General features: G+C 41.1%; 1 protein-coding gene across 2 annotated transcripts in view; it reads left to right on the top strand.

Annotated features, from left to right (window-relative positions):
• The window catches only part of LOC143030292 (uncharacterized), a 68312-nt gene extending 54240 nt beyond the window's left edge, over nucleotides 1–14072 (top strand). Inside the window, exons 2-3 of one of the 2 annotated variants that reach the window (XM_076193454.1) lie at nucleotides 12648–12847; nucleotides 13448–14072. In XM_076193454.1, the coding sequence (XP_076049569.1) occupies nucleotides 12648–12847; nucleotides 13448–13477 (230 nt within the window). In that variant the 3' untranslated portion in view covers nucleotides 13478–14072. Of the gene's footprint in view, nucleotides 1–12647; nucleotides 12848–13083 lie in introns of both variants that reach the window. The other variant, XM_076193447.1, reaches the window with a different exon arrangement.
• The last annotated feature ends 538 nt before the right edge of the window (nucleotides 14073–14610 follow it).

Below are 14610 nucleotides of genomic sequence, written 5' to 3'. Positions count from 1 at the left end.
GCTCGGATTCAAATAATTAATTTCCTTTCACTGTGGTGTTTAGCATAATTTGTGTATTCACGTGTACTTTATGAAACTTGTGCATAGGTATACATATATTCACACATAAATATGTAGACACATACACACATATTATATATACATATATATATATATATATATATATATATATATATATATATATATATATATGCAATAAAAACACTAGAGGCGTGTGTTCACAAATGCGTAAGTAACCACTAGGAAAAGTAAACTAACGTTAGTTTACTTTTCCTAGTGGTTACCTACGCATATATATATATATATATATATATTTATATATAGATATATATATATATATATATATATATATATATATATATATATACAGACATACACTAGCAGATACAGATTCTGAATGGTTCCTGGTACACAGATATTCATCTTATCAACCACATTAACTCATTTCTATTTTAATTCCTTACAAACACGATCGTGACTAACAGGAATATGTAGCTCAATGAAAGCATATTCGGAAACTGAGACGCTGTCAGCCTGAGGACTCGAACCTAGTCGATAGGTAAAAAATGAACAGTGACTTAACCAACTCAGCCATGATGATGATAAGCACAATTTCTTATATATGTATGCTCGAGTTACAAACGAATACACGACCTTTGTACTTAACCCGTCCCCGCCATGGTTAGACATTGGTAATATGTACAAAAGTGGGGTTTTATTAACAGATATTCATCTTTTAAACCACATTAACGTCTGTAACTCGAGCATACACATATAAGAAATTGTGCTTAACTTATGTCCCTCATGATGGCTGAGTTGGTTAAGTCACTGTCCATTTGTTACCTATCGGCTCGGTTCGAGTCTCCAGCTTGACAGCGTCTCAGTTTCCGAATATGCTTCTATTTGTTAGTCTTGATCGTGTTTGCAAGAACTAAAATGGAAATAAGTTAATGTGGTTAATAAGATGAATATCTGTGTCTTGGGGACCATTCAGTAACCTGTTAATAAACTCCCACTTGCGTATAACTGCTCAGCCTCCTCTCGGGAGAGCCCAAGGGGGCCCACGTGGTGGTATGAAGGGGGGAGAGGAGGAAGGGGCAAGGAAGCACTTGTCACCTGCACGACGAAGGCCATATCTTGAGACAAAGAACAGTTACGGACGCCGCGAGATTCAACCTTCTTCGGTAGCATTCGTCTCGTGCGTTTGGCGGCGAACCAGGGCCCGCCGAAGTAGTCGCGACGTTTCCTTCAAGACGAAGGCCAAGTCCGTGCATGACCGGAGTGGAGGTGGTGGTGGTGGTCGTGTTTTTACTCTGAACTCTGAGGCGCAGCCAAGAGGCTGTCTCGCTGTGATCACCACCACCTGCCCACCACGAACACCCTGTGGTCAGTGCACGTGTTTCAACGGGAGTACGGCAGTTGATCGTCGTTCTTCCTCTTCGTCGGGAACTTAGATTACCTGTAGGTCGTGCGTGCATGTTAGCACCCACGCGCGCACAGAGGTCGTCGCGTTTAGCCAGCGCTGAAAGTCCGCTGACACCCGACCCCGCACCCCCCGACCTGACCACACTCTTCACTCGCGAGGTTACAAACCTGTGGATTCTAGGTCTCTGACACTAGTCACGAAATATTTCACTTCCTTGTCCCCGCCTCGCTTTGTTTTAAAATGGCACGTCCTACATGAAAAAAACAACAACTGTATTTCTTGTGTGTAATTATGAAATTTAAAAATTAATTATAATTCTACACTCACTCAAGTCTTTCAGTCAACAGAGCACCAGATCTGTGTTGTAACTGCACCCCTATCCTCCACAACTTCCGATATAAGACCGACTGCTCAGTCGGTAGAGCATAAGACTTACTCTCAGGGTCGTGGGTTCGAGCCCCATGTTGGGGAGGAATATATGCGTGTGTGTGTGTGTGTGTGTGTGTGTGTGTGTGTGTGTGTGTGTGTGTGTGTGTGTGTGTAGGGGGGTTTTCTGTGACTAGGGAAGTGCCCAGCCTCGTTGTTCCTCCTCCAGCTGAAATTGTCCACCACAGGTTATTTCTGGGGGTCTAAGAAAACCGTGGATCGCCTCCGTGGCAGGATTACCAGCGGGCAGGAGCGCCTTACAAACATGTTTCGCTCCTTTTAGGCCCACTGAAAGAGTTCAGAATAAGATTTGATATATAGTTCCTCACTCACTGGGACTACGGAAAATTAGCCTTTGGAAGGGTTAAAGATAAAATCGCATCAGTGTGAGTGGTGCTTTAGCCTCAATATATATATATATATATATATATATATATATATATATATATATATATGTGTGTGTGTGTGTGTGTGTGTGTGTGTGTGTGTGTGTGTGTGTGTGTGTGTGTGTGTGTGTGTGTGTGTGTGTGTGTGTGTTCACCTCGGATCTGCTGCAGCCTCTTTTCGAGACAGCCAGACACCACCCTACGGCAGTGAGCTCAGAGCTCATTATTAGCAGATCTCTGGGTAGGTCTGAGACCACTCACACTCCACACACCGGGAATGCAAGGTCACAACTCCTTGACTAACGTCCCGTACCTACTCGCTGCTAGGTGAACAGGGGCTACACGTGCAAGGAGACAAACCCAACTTGTCTCCGCCCGGCCGGGGAATCGAACCCCGGTTCTCCGGCTTGTGAGGCCAGTGCTTTACCAATCCGCCATCGGGCCGTGTGTGTGTGTGTGTATATGTGCGTGCGTGTGTGTGTGTGTGTGTGTGTGTGTGTGTGTGTGTGTGTGTGTGTGTGTGTGTGTGTGTGTGTGTGTGTGTTGACTATATCATGACAAATAAGACTGAAGGTGGAGGAAGCAGACGAGGAGTAATGGGAGAATTTTGTGCTTTAAAGTACTCAAACATAACGGGATTTCATACATTGACGGGTCATCTCATGGGACGCTTCGGAGAGCTTGTTATTTTATTTGCGTATGCTTTTATTATTAGTAAGCTTGTGGCTTTTGCTAGACACATAAAGCCTTCTCTATGGTTAATGTTGATAAATGATCACAAAAATGACGTAAAAGCCCACAGATCATCTAAATCCATAGTAATGCATGTGGATAAGCATGGCCAGCCTTCCAGACTGGAACAGCACAACCATATTAAATAAAGGATCATCCAAGAAACTGAGGAAGACAATTGAAGCAGCATACATTAACACTAATAACAACATTAACCATAGAGAAGGCATTATGTGTCTAGTAAAAGCCACAAGCTTACTAATAATAAAATAATACGCAAATAAAATAACAAACTCTCCGAAGCGTCCCATGAGATTACCCGTCTATGTATAAATGTATATATATTCTATTTATTTATTTTTCTTTTCTATTGCATCCATGAGTTGGTGATATTCTAACTACTTATTTACTCGTTATGCAACTTTTCAGTAAGTTCAAATACACTTATATTTCATTATATATCATTAATAGCATAGCATTCGTTTACTGTGCAGTATGCGTCAACTATCTTTCAAACTGCACCAGCGTCACACACACACAATGCAATGTTTAAAAATATAAACATAGGAAATATAGTTGCACAACAGTAGGGCTGAATACTTTTACACGAATTGATTCATAAGCATACCACGGAACACACTCATATCCTTTCTCTCATCAAATCTTGAGCCAAACTTTCCCATAACCTCTTGTTTATGTAACCTTTTCCTTCAGCGAATCAGGCAGAGAGCGTTTCCGAGTAAATGCACAGGAGACGACGACCCTTGCAAGCGAAGGCATCCTACACGTATCGACTTTTCGCCCTGTGCCGTGCACGACACGACGTCGTGCTCTCAAATAACCAATGGTGTCTATGGATGCTTTCACACGTGGTCGAGGACGCAAGAATGCGTCCATTGATACCCATGGTTGAGTGCACAATGTCCTGTCGTGGACGGCGCACGGCAAAAAGTCGATACGTGTGAAATGAGTGTCAGGCCCGCTCGCCCCGACCTGATCAGGGCCGTAGCTAGGAATTAAATTTTAGGGGGCTAATCATGCTTTAGGGGGGGGGCTGCCGCTGTACTGTGCCCCCCCCCCATATATATATATATATATATATATATATATATATATATATATATATATATATATTCGTGAAGCGTGGCAGGAGATTCTCTTTTAAGCATATTCTGTTGAAAACGACAGCAAATTCATTAGAAATTAATTTCTTTCTTAAGCTTTCTAGCTTTCGGAAAGTAGATTTCTGGGGAAATGAGAGGGGAAGAAGCAAATTTCCAATTGACATTGGTAACTTATATTAACACAGAAGTCTATCTGTGTTTTGTTTATTTTCATTTATTTTGTATATAACATAGACTTCTGTGTTAATATAAGTTACCAATGTCAATTGGAAATTTGCTTCTTCCCCTCTCATTTCCCCAGAAATCTACTTTCCGAAAGCTAGAAAGCTTAAGAAAGAAATTAATTTCTAATGAATTTGCTGTCGTTTTCAACAGAATATGCTTAAAAGAGAATCTCCTGCCACGCTTCACGAATATAAAACTTTACGACGAGGCAGTCAAGAACAATGAGACGACCCTGGAGTACAGAAGGACCCTGGTCGCCAACGAGATGGAAAGAAAGAAGACCATTGTTTCCCACTTATATCTCCAAGTTCAGGACCAACAACTCCTGTGGGATCGTGAGAATATTGACATTTCTCACAAAGGTAAGATCAATACTGCACTTGAATCCACCCTCTCCGCATACAAGAACTCAGTGGAGAGGAAAGGCATACGAAAATTGAGTGCTATGAATGGATGTCAGATCAAAATCCCCCAACCTACGGAAGGCTACGTCAACCTGGCCAACATCGACCTCGATGCGGATCAAAAGGAACTTCTCGAACTGGGACTGAATTGTCATGTCCTATCTAAGCCTAAACCTCACCAAAAGAGGGTAGAAATAGAAGTCCTTATTGACAGCATACTCAAACTTGCTGATGAAGGTAAAATTGAAATCAGCCAACGCCTACAGCCAGAACTTATTGCTGAAGCAGGTAAGCAACGTGGCACATTTACCAGCTCTGTGTTACAGAAAAAACACATTGAAGCCGCCCAACGTTTAAGAAATAATCTGGACGTGACGGTAAGACGTGCCGATAAAGCCTCGGTATTCGTCCTTATCCCCACCTCAGAATATCTTGAAAAGATTGATAATATTCTAGAGGATAGATCCAAATTCCAACCCATCCAGAAAAATCCTATCCCTGAAATAGTCACTAGAGTCAATAAAATTATTGACGCTATCAACGCTGTCCAAGGAGGTACCAAGCTGTGCAAATTGTCTGGTGAATACAAACCAGGATACTGTTATGGTAATGTAAAAATCCACAAACCCAATAACCCCCTCCGACCCATAATTAGCCAAATACCTACACCTACGTACAAGTTAGCTAAAAAATTAAATAATCTCTTAACACCATTTATCCCAAACAGATTCAGCTTGTCATCGTCTCACGAATTCCTGGACCTGGTAAAAGATGCTCCCAGCCGAGGAATAATAGCATCGCTGGATGCCACTTCGTTATTCACTAACATTTCCGTGGACAGAACTATAAACTTTATCTGTGACAAAATATACAGAAGTGGACCTGCCCCCGGACTAGACATACCTGAAAAACATCTACGCTCCCTACTCGAGACTTGTACTAAAATGTCTCCTTTCCGCTGCCCAAGCGGGAAGCTTTACCAACAAACGGATGGAGTTGCTATGGGTTCCCCTTTAGGGATTCTCTTTGCCAATTTTTTCATGGGCTCGGAAGAGGAAATAGTCTTCAGTGAAATTAGCAAACCCAATATTTACTGTAGATATATTGATGATATTTTTGTCCAAACTGATTCACACCAAGACCTTGAAATCTTGAGGAGGAAACTCATGGAGGTGTCGGGGATTGATTTCACTGTCGAACATAGTGAAAATGGTTCCCTCCCCTTCCTGGACGTCCTCCTTAAACAGACTAACTGTTCCTTTTCTTCCAGCGTGTATGTTAAGGACACCAACCCCGGACTATGTATGAGCGGAGAAAGTGAGTGCCCCAAAAAGTACAGAGACTCCACTATCAGCACCCTTTTTAGAAGAGCCCTTAGCCATTGTTCTTCTTGGTCAGACACCCAGAAGGAGATAGACAGAGTCCACCAACTTCTAATTAATAATGGTTACTCCAACAACGAAGTACAATCTACACTCAGAAGAGTTATTGACACCTGGTACCAAGAACCTCATCACACTACCACAGAACATGAAGGAACCACACACCGCATATTCTTTAAGTCCCAGATGTCCAATAAATATAAAGAGGATGAGAAAATATTAAAAGACATTATTAAAAGAAATGTGACCCCCACGAAAGAACGTGACAAATTATCACTCACCATTTACTACAGGAGCAAGAAAACATCTTCCCTAATCCTAAAAAATCACACCGCCCCAAAACCTCATGGTATACGTCAATCCCACGTAGTATATAAATTCACCTGCCCAGAGGAGGACTGTACGCCCCTATCTACCTACGTGGGAAGGACAACTACCACCCTGTCCAGAAGAATCACCCTTCACCTACAACAAGGAGGACCGAAACAACACCTTTGGACCCACCACAGACGCCATCTCGACAGGGAAACCATGGTACACAACACAGAAATCGTCGCAGAGGAGAAGGACCTCCAACGTTTGACCATTTTGGAGGCTGTAATCATAAAAGATTTACAACCAATTATTAATGTACAAACGAATGATTTCTCCCTCCTCCCCAGCATGAAACCTACACGTAGGAGACATTTGTTCACCAAAATACAACCACCAGATCAGAGAACACCCATAAATGTCCAAAATATCCCCGCAGAGGATAAAATGTCATGCCTTAGGCGATCGGCTAGGCTTAGGAACCAACCAAACAGCGCCAGCCAAACAGAGGAGAGTCATTAAGTGACCTCTCCAAGTTTTGCCTTTATACATATTTATACTCGTCTTGGTCACACTTCCCTTCATTCCAACTGAAGATGCAGAACGATCTGCGAAACGTCTTGGGTTTATTATACTGTGTTTTGTTTATTTTCATTTATTTTGTATATAACATAGACTTCTGTGTTAATATAAGTTACCAATGTCAATTGGAAATTTGCTTCTTCCCCTCTCATTTCCCCAGAAATCTACTTTCCGAAAGCTAGAAAGCTTAAGAAAGAAATTAATTTCTAATGAATTTGCTGTCGTTTTCAACAGAATATATATATATATATATATATATATATATATATATATATATATATATATATATATATATATATATATATATATATATATATATGGGGGGCATACTATTGAGTAAAAATAAATTTGGGGACATAACTGGATTTTTTGGGTGTGTAAGCCCCTCATAGCCCTCACCCCCTCCATCCCTGTGGCTACGGCCCTGGACCTCATACCGCCCCAGAGCGGCGACAACATGACTCAACGGAGGTCGCCGCCGCTTTCATCTCTGACATCAGACTGCTACTGCCTCCTCCCCTCCCAACCTACCTCCCTAATTGCTTGCATAGCCATGTGAAGTCAAAGCTCCTTCTCCTATCAGTCCTTTGAGCGGTGTTGGGTTTCCTCCCATCGGATCGAGGGTTACAGAGGATAATTTTCGAAACCTTTGTGGGGATTACTGATCATCTTCAGCCGTATAGAACAAGGAATACCGGAATAACGGCCTTATCTGGATGTATGAACGGGTGCGTGTGTATGTGTATGCAATTCAACTGTATTTATCGAACAAATATGAAACTCGTGAGACTTATGGTGTTCCAATACTATTTCTTCCTCCTACTCTTTCACAAACTAACAGTCTTGGACATGCAATTCCCTTGCCTCGCTCACATTTTGACTATTAGGCCTGACTATATTGTTTGAGCGCGATTTATCACTTCCGCTAGTAAGCTATTGGGCTGTCAGTCACCGTGTTTGGGAACCTTTGAGGAGGAGGAGGAGGAGACGAGACGAAGAGAACGAGAGGAGGATACCGTGAGGACGAAAGGAGAGGAAGAAAAGAGGAAGAGAAGGACAGAAGAAGAGAGGAAAGGAGGGGAGAACTGTGGGAGTATAAAGAACATTTTTGCACTCACACGTTTCCCTTAGTGTTTACCAAACAGAGTGAACGAATCAAATATATGTAGAATCTGTTTTCCCTAAAAAAAGTGTAGACTCCGAGGTGACTTGATACAGGTCTTTAAAATTCTAAAGGGAATTGACAACATCAAAAGTGACAAAATTTTCACACTGAATGAGAATCAGACAAGAAACAATGGTCTCAAACTATCCGGAAATAGATTCAATTTGGAAGTGGGTAGAAACAATTTCGCCAACCGTGTAGTTAATGAATGGAATAAACTTCCTGCAGAGGCAGTGCAATGTAGTTCAGTTCGAAGCTTTAGAAATAATTTAGATAAACATCTAAGCAAGATGCTGTAATGATTATTATTTATTTTACATTATTTGTTTTTGTTTTGTTATCATTTGTCTGATTCTCATTTATTGTTAGGTATATGTCAATTTATTATTATTTACTATTTACCTGTTTGTTTGTTGTTTGACTTTGCCTATGTGTTTATTTATGTATTTTATTTTATACTTACATTATTATAGTTTTTATTTATTTATTTATTTATTTATTGTTATTGATAGGATTTTTTTCGCATCCGACCTAGATATGGACCAAAAGGTCTCCTGTCGGCATGCTCCGCCTTTGTAATCCTTTGTAACATATGTATGTATATATACAGTATATATATATATATATATATATATATATATATATATATATGTATGTGTGTGTGTGTGTGTGTGTGTGTGTGTGTGTGTGTGTGTGTGTGTGTGTGTGTGTGTGTGTGTGTGTGTGTGTGTGTGTGTGTGTGTGTGACTCCTCCACGTGATAGGTGTGATGTGGTGTGCTGAACTACTCGAAGTAACCACGATTCCATCCCGGTGACAGTCGATCCTTTCCGTACGTACCGGGTAGTAATGAAGTCAAACACGGACCGAAACGGAGCAGTGAAGTCCGAAACGAACCGACATGGGCATAGAATCCATATCAAACAAATGAAACGGACCTTCAGATATCTTCGGTGGTATCTATAAATTTCAAACAACGTATATATATATATATATATATATATATACATATATATATATATATATATACATATATATATATATATATATATAGATATAGATATATATATATACTGAATATATAGCATGCGTTGTCAACAGCTGAGATAGCATTATTCTGTTTATAGAATATCTTTTCTATGTTACGCACCAATGTCATGTCATTTTTCTGTGAACATAGAAAAGATATTCTATAAACAGAATAATGCTATCTCAGCTGTTGACTTTAACAACGCATGTATTAATTATTAATGGCCTACTTCCAATATATATATATATATATATATATATATATATATATATTATATATATACATATATATATATATATATATATATATACACATAATGTAATAATACAGTGCTTCGTGGAAATTCAGAATAGCACTCAAAATACAAAGTCAAACATAAAAAGAATATTTCATTACATGCACACCGCGTACTGAGTGGGTAGCATTTTGCCCGCTATTCTCATGTACAACCTGACGGTACTAACCTTCACTTCCCGGGCCGAGGTGACACTTTTCTCTTCACTTTGTCCTCAGGTTGCCTTTTATCACAAGAACCAATCAACGGATGGACTCTTGTCATGGCTAAGTCAGGTGTACTTTATTTAGTACAGACAGGGGGCGGGGAGAAGAAGAGGGCGAGGGAGGAGAGAGAGAGAGGGGGTGGGGGAGATACTTCTCAGACTGCAAAAGCTAAGCCATCGTTCATTATCCTTACAACGTCTATATTCGGCTCTTATGTTGAGCCTGGCCTACACCATGCGATTTTAATCCGCTATATATATCAAAGGGCGCGCGCTCGTTGCAGGAGGCTCCGCAGTGTCGTGGCTGGGCGGGCGGGCGTGCAGTCATCTACCCGACGACTTTCTTCAGCCGGAGGCCAGCGGTCCCTGGAACCACCAACGAGCGGGCGGGCGGGAGAGCTGGCACAAGGCCAAAACCGAAGGGGGTGCACTTTGATGGGCGCGACGAAAATCGACAGTATTCCATGTCAGACGTGGATATAAAGAAAATCGGTAAAAAAAAAAAAAAAAAAAGTCACATTTTTCTGTGGACAATTCCTTTGTCTCATGACTGACGGAGTTTTCTTGGAGGTCCCCTCGACGCCCGGAGCTCTGACATCAACATCATCATCATCATCATTTATTCTCCACATCATCATGTAATAGTAATAATAATAATAAAGTTCTAGCGAAACGAAGCCATTTCTCAGCTGGTCGAGAATTCTTGTAAGAGGGAGAGAGAGAGAGAGAGACAGAGGGGGAAAGAACGAGAGAGAGAGAGAGAGAGAGAGAGAGAGAGAGAGAGAGAGAGAGAGACAGACAGACAGAGGGGGAAAGAACGAGAAAGTCAGAGTGAAAAAGAGAGAGACAGAAAGAGAGAGGAATAGAAAAAGAGAGAGAAAACGAGAGAGAGATGCAGAAAGAAAAAGTGAGGGGCAGAGACAGAAAGAGAGAAAGAGACTTAGTTTTGTAGCACTCGACTGGGTTAATACGACCTACCAAACGGCACACACGTAGACACACACTTGCATGCACGCGCGCTCACACACGCAAAGACAAACATGCACGCAATTACACACACGAATCGGTGTCCCAAGCATGTTTCCAGTTACGATTCACAGAACCCGTCATTGTGTGGGGGGGGAGGGGGGTGCGTAGTCCTGTTTCTCACGTCGTCGTTGTTGCCGCTGCTGTAGGTTTCTGCCTAAGAAGTCGCTTCGTCATCATCATCCTCCGGGCCCTCCGAGGGAACCAGGAAAAGTGAGCGTCCCCTTGTGTCAAGAGAGCCTCCATCGCCGCCGTCCATCCTCTGGGGTTTCAGGAGGAAAATTTACTCCTCTGGACCAGTGACGTCAGCACGCACCCCTATCGTGCCGGGTGGCACCTTTTCCTTTCATTCTCGCTACCGCCAGACTACTCACATTCGCGGCACCCTCGCGCCGGCTGGCGCTTTGCTTTATTCTGGTCATCGGCTCACCTGTGTCGTCATAAGCTTCTGTAGGTACATGGTGAAGGCATTTGTCCTTTTCCTCCTCTGCCTGCCGCCAAAATATTGGATATGATTGTGTGGCAACCCCCCTCTCAGTAGTGAGGGGGAGAGGGGGCAAATATACAAAAATACAAATATATTGCTGCATTACTGGAATGTCATTTGTGTGTGTGTGTGTGTATTCACCTCGGATCTGCTGCAGTCTCTGTCGAGACAGCCAGACACCACCCTACGGCAGTGAGCTCTCACACACCACACACCGGGACAGCAAGGTCACAACTCCTTGACTAACGTCCCGTACCTACTCACTGCTAGGTGAACAGGGGTTACACGTGAAAGGAGACAAACCCAACTTGTGTGTGTGTGTGTGTGTGTGTGTGTGTGTGTGTGTGTGTGTGTGTGTGTGTGTGTGTGTGTGTGTGTGTGTGTGTGTGTGTGTGTGTGTGTGTGTGCGTGCGTGTGTGGTGATCGGCATGATCTTTATACTTGTATAAGTAGCCCTCACTCCACTGAATAAAATGCTGAGTCGACAGCCAGAGGAGGAACACATGTGGTCTGGAGCGAAGGGGATCAGAATAAGTGGGAAAGGAGGAGGGAGGAAGGAAATCTTGGCCGTAGCTGTGCAGGATCCCGAGCAGAAGGAGGGGAAGGATAGCGTGGTGGTGGTACGTTTAGTTTTTGTCCTTGCCTGACCTCGGAAAGCCCATGGGGAGTCATGCGTCACTACGTCCTTCCCAACGAGTAAGGCTTACAGGATAGATTCGGAGGTCGAAGACGACGACCCTGATTACTTCTATAATTACAGGTATCGTATTACTAAATGCAGGTTAGATTATATTGTATGGGTTAGGTTAGGTAGGTTAAGTTAGGTAGGTTAGGTTAGGTAAGTTATGTAGGTTAAGTTAGGTAAGTTAGGTAGGTTAGGTTAGGTAAGTTACGTTAGAATAGACGAATTTATCATACTTTAATTTCTTCGACCTCCACATCTATCAAAACAAAGATCGCGTCTCAAGCACTCGTTATGACTCCATTCATTAGTGTATTATAATTTACAAAATCAATATCTTAAAAAATTACTCCAAAAATAAATGAATAAATAAAAGTGTGAGAAATGTTGTCAAAAATTAGACAAAGGATGCATTTTACCAAAAAATTACCAGGCAGGTCTGAATAATGCAGCACATAAAATCTGTATATACAGTTACTATTATACTATTACTTTGTGATAAAATTTACTTATCTGTGAAAAAATATAGTAAATACTTAAATACTTATATATAAACTATTAAGGGAGAACATTTTATAAGCTATTGCTTTCGCTCTCTCCTTTTCAACAAATTAATGTTTATATGTATGTATATATGTGCATCTTCAACATGCAAATGTAATGTATAATATTTTGTTGAATAAACTGTTAAAATTGCAAATTGTATTTATACAAAGGACGAAACAGTGTTCTAAATGAAAATGAAAATTCTTTTTACAGATCAAGCTCGTGCCAAATTTAAGAAACTAAAGTCGCACTTCATCAGAGAGCATAAAAAAAAAATACGATCGGCACCAAGTGGCTCAGCAAGTAAGATATCTACAAAATGGGAATTCTACATCTGCCTTGTATTTTTGTCTGTAAGTGGTGAGAAGCTCGACTTTTCAGAGGCAAGCTGTTCGGGACCAGCACACCATGAGGTAATTTGTGGTGTTTTCGTAGTTTTTGATTGGTGGTGACAGGGGTACTACCACAAAAAAAAATCTCTAAATCATATCCAGTATTGCCATAATAATAATTTAGGCAAAAAGATCACAGAATGTAGAATTAGCGAAGAGCAGAGAAGTTTTAAAATGGGCACAGGGATGAGTTGATTAGATTTTTTGTGTTAATAAACTACTTACGTGATCACTAATATGGCACTTTCCTTTCATAGGATGACAGTCTTTCAATACCTCTGATACAGACCTCATTTGAACAACCATGCAGCACTGTGATAGAAGGAATATATATGTGTGATGGATTTGAGTATATTGTTACTGAAACAGTGTTAATGAATTAGCTCAGCACAATATACAGATGACCTTGCTGAAACATTTAGAGCAATCAGTTAGCAGCACAACAGTAATGTAGTGAATGAGTTCCCTCTTACAACTTCATCTCTACCACTCATCTTGATATGCCCAGCATCTAGTCCAGTCCTGCGAGAATCACAAACCCGTGATTACGAGTTATCTCATAGTGCCATGAAGAAGCAAGGAGCAAAGGCATGTGATACAGCACTTGATATTGCATTACAGATGACTACACATTCAGCACCAACACCTTAATTCTCCAAGACCATTTCGGCAATCGCAGAAAGTGCAATAAATGTAGTTCCTCTACAGCTGCAGATAAGTTGGTTTTGCTATTTTGTATAGTGTACATCAAATATTTGAAGATTTAAAAAAAAAAAAAAAATTCTAATAATGCCAAAACACCTACCAAGTAATACTGGCACTTTATAATCAAAATTTTGAGATTTCAGACTCTTGGAGCATTTTGTAATCTTTGGAATGTTTCCTGGTACTACATCCATGTATTCATTTAAGAGAAATTTAATTAATGAAATTGTATTTTAAATATTTAACTCTTGTAATTGTTGTTAAATTTTGGGTTCACAGACCCTCTTATACCCCCTCCCTATGTCTAAAGGATGTAAAGAAATACAGTTTTCCATATAGAAGAATAGATACTATGAATTTGAAGCTTAGCTTGGTAAAATAAAGGGGAGAGTAGGAGGTGGGACCCAACAAGCGTTGTTCCTTTCCTGTATACTACAATTAGGTACATACCCCCAGTCAATGGCCTTTTATGAAAGTAGTAGGGCCTGTTTAGACTTGGAAATGGAGAGAGTGAGTGGTTTGAGGTAAAGGTGGGGCTGCGTCAGGGATGTGTCATGTCGCCATGGCTGTTCAATATATAGATGGATGGGGTGGTGCGGGAGGTAAATGCGAGGGTAAAGGGCAGGGGTTAAAGAAAATTGAGCTGTTGTTTGCGGGCATCTTTAGGCAGGTTGGTCTCAGCACTTGATAAATTGCCTGACACACCTCAGGAATAATGCTGCAGACCAGGCTCCAACTGACTCAAAATTGGTATGCCAAGGACTTTTGTGCTTTGCCTAAAAATGGTAACAATGGTAACCAATTAATGAACACTTGCTGACAACATACCAAACCTTAGAAAATGGTTACCATTAGGCCACATAAAAAAATTTATCATCGTCGTTGTTTCTGGGAAAATGTGGATTGGGGGCATTTTTTTCGTCATTTGTCAAAATATGTACATGAAACATGCAAACTCACCAGCTAGAACTCTGACAAATGGTCACCTGCATGGCACCTGTTGCGGATTATTGTCAAAATTTCCATTAGAGAATTCTGCATAGCATTCAGAAAGAGATGTGTCATTGGCAATGGTAGTT

This window comes from Oratosquilla oratoria, chromosome 1 (assembly GCF_046742065.1).
Source record: "Oratosquilla oratoria isolate Oo_2021 chromosome 1, ASM4674206v1, whole genome shotgun sequence".
Taxonomy (NCBI): Eukaryota; Metazoa; Arthropoda; class Malacostraca; order Stomatopoda; family Squillidae; genus Oratosquilla; species Oratosquilla oratoria.
This window is presented reverse-complemented; position numbering and strand designations above follow the sequence as displayed.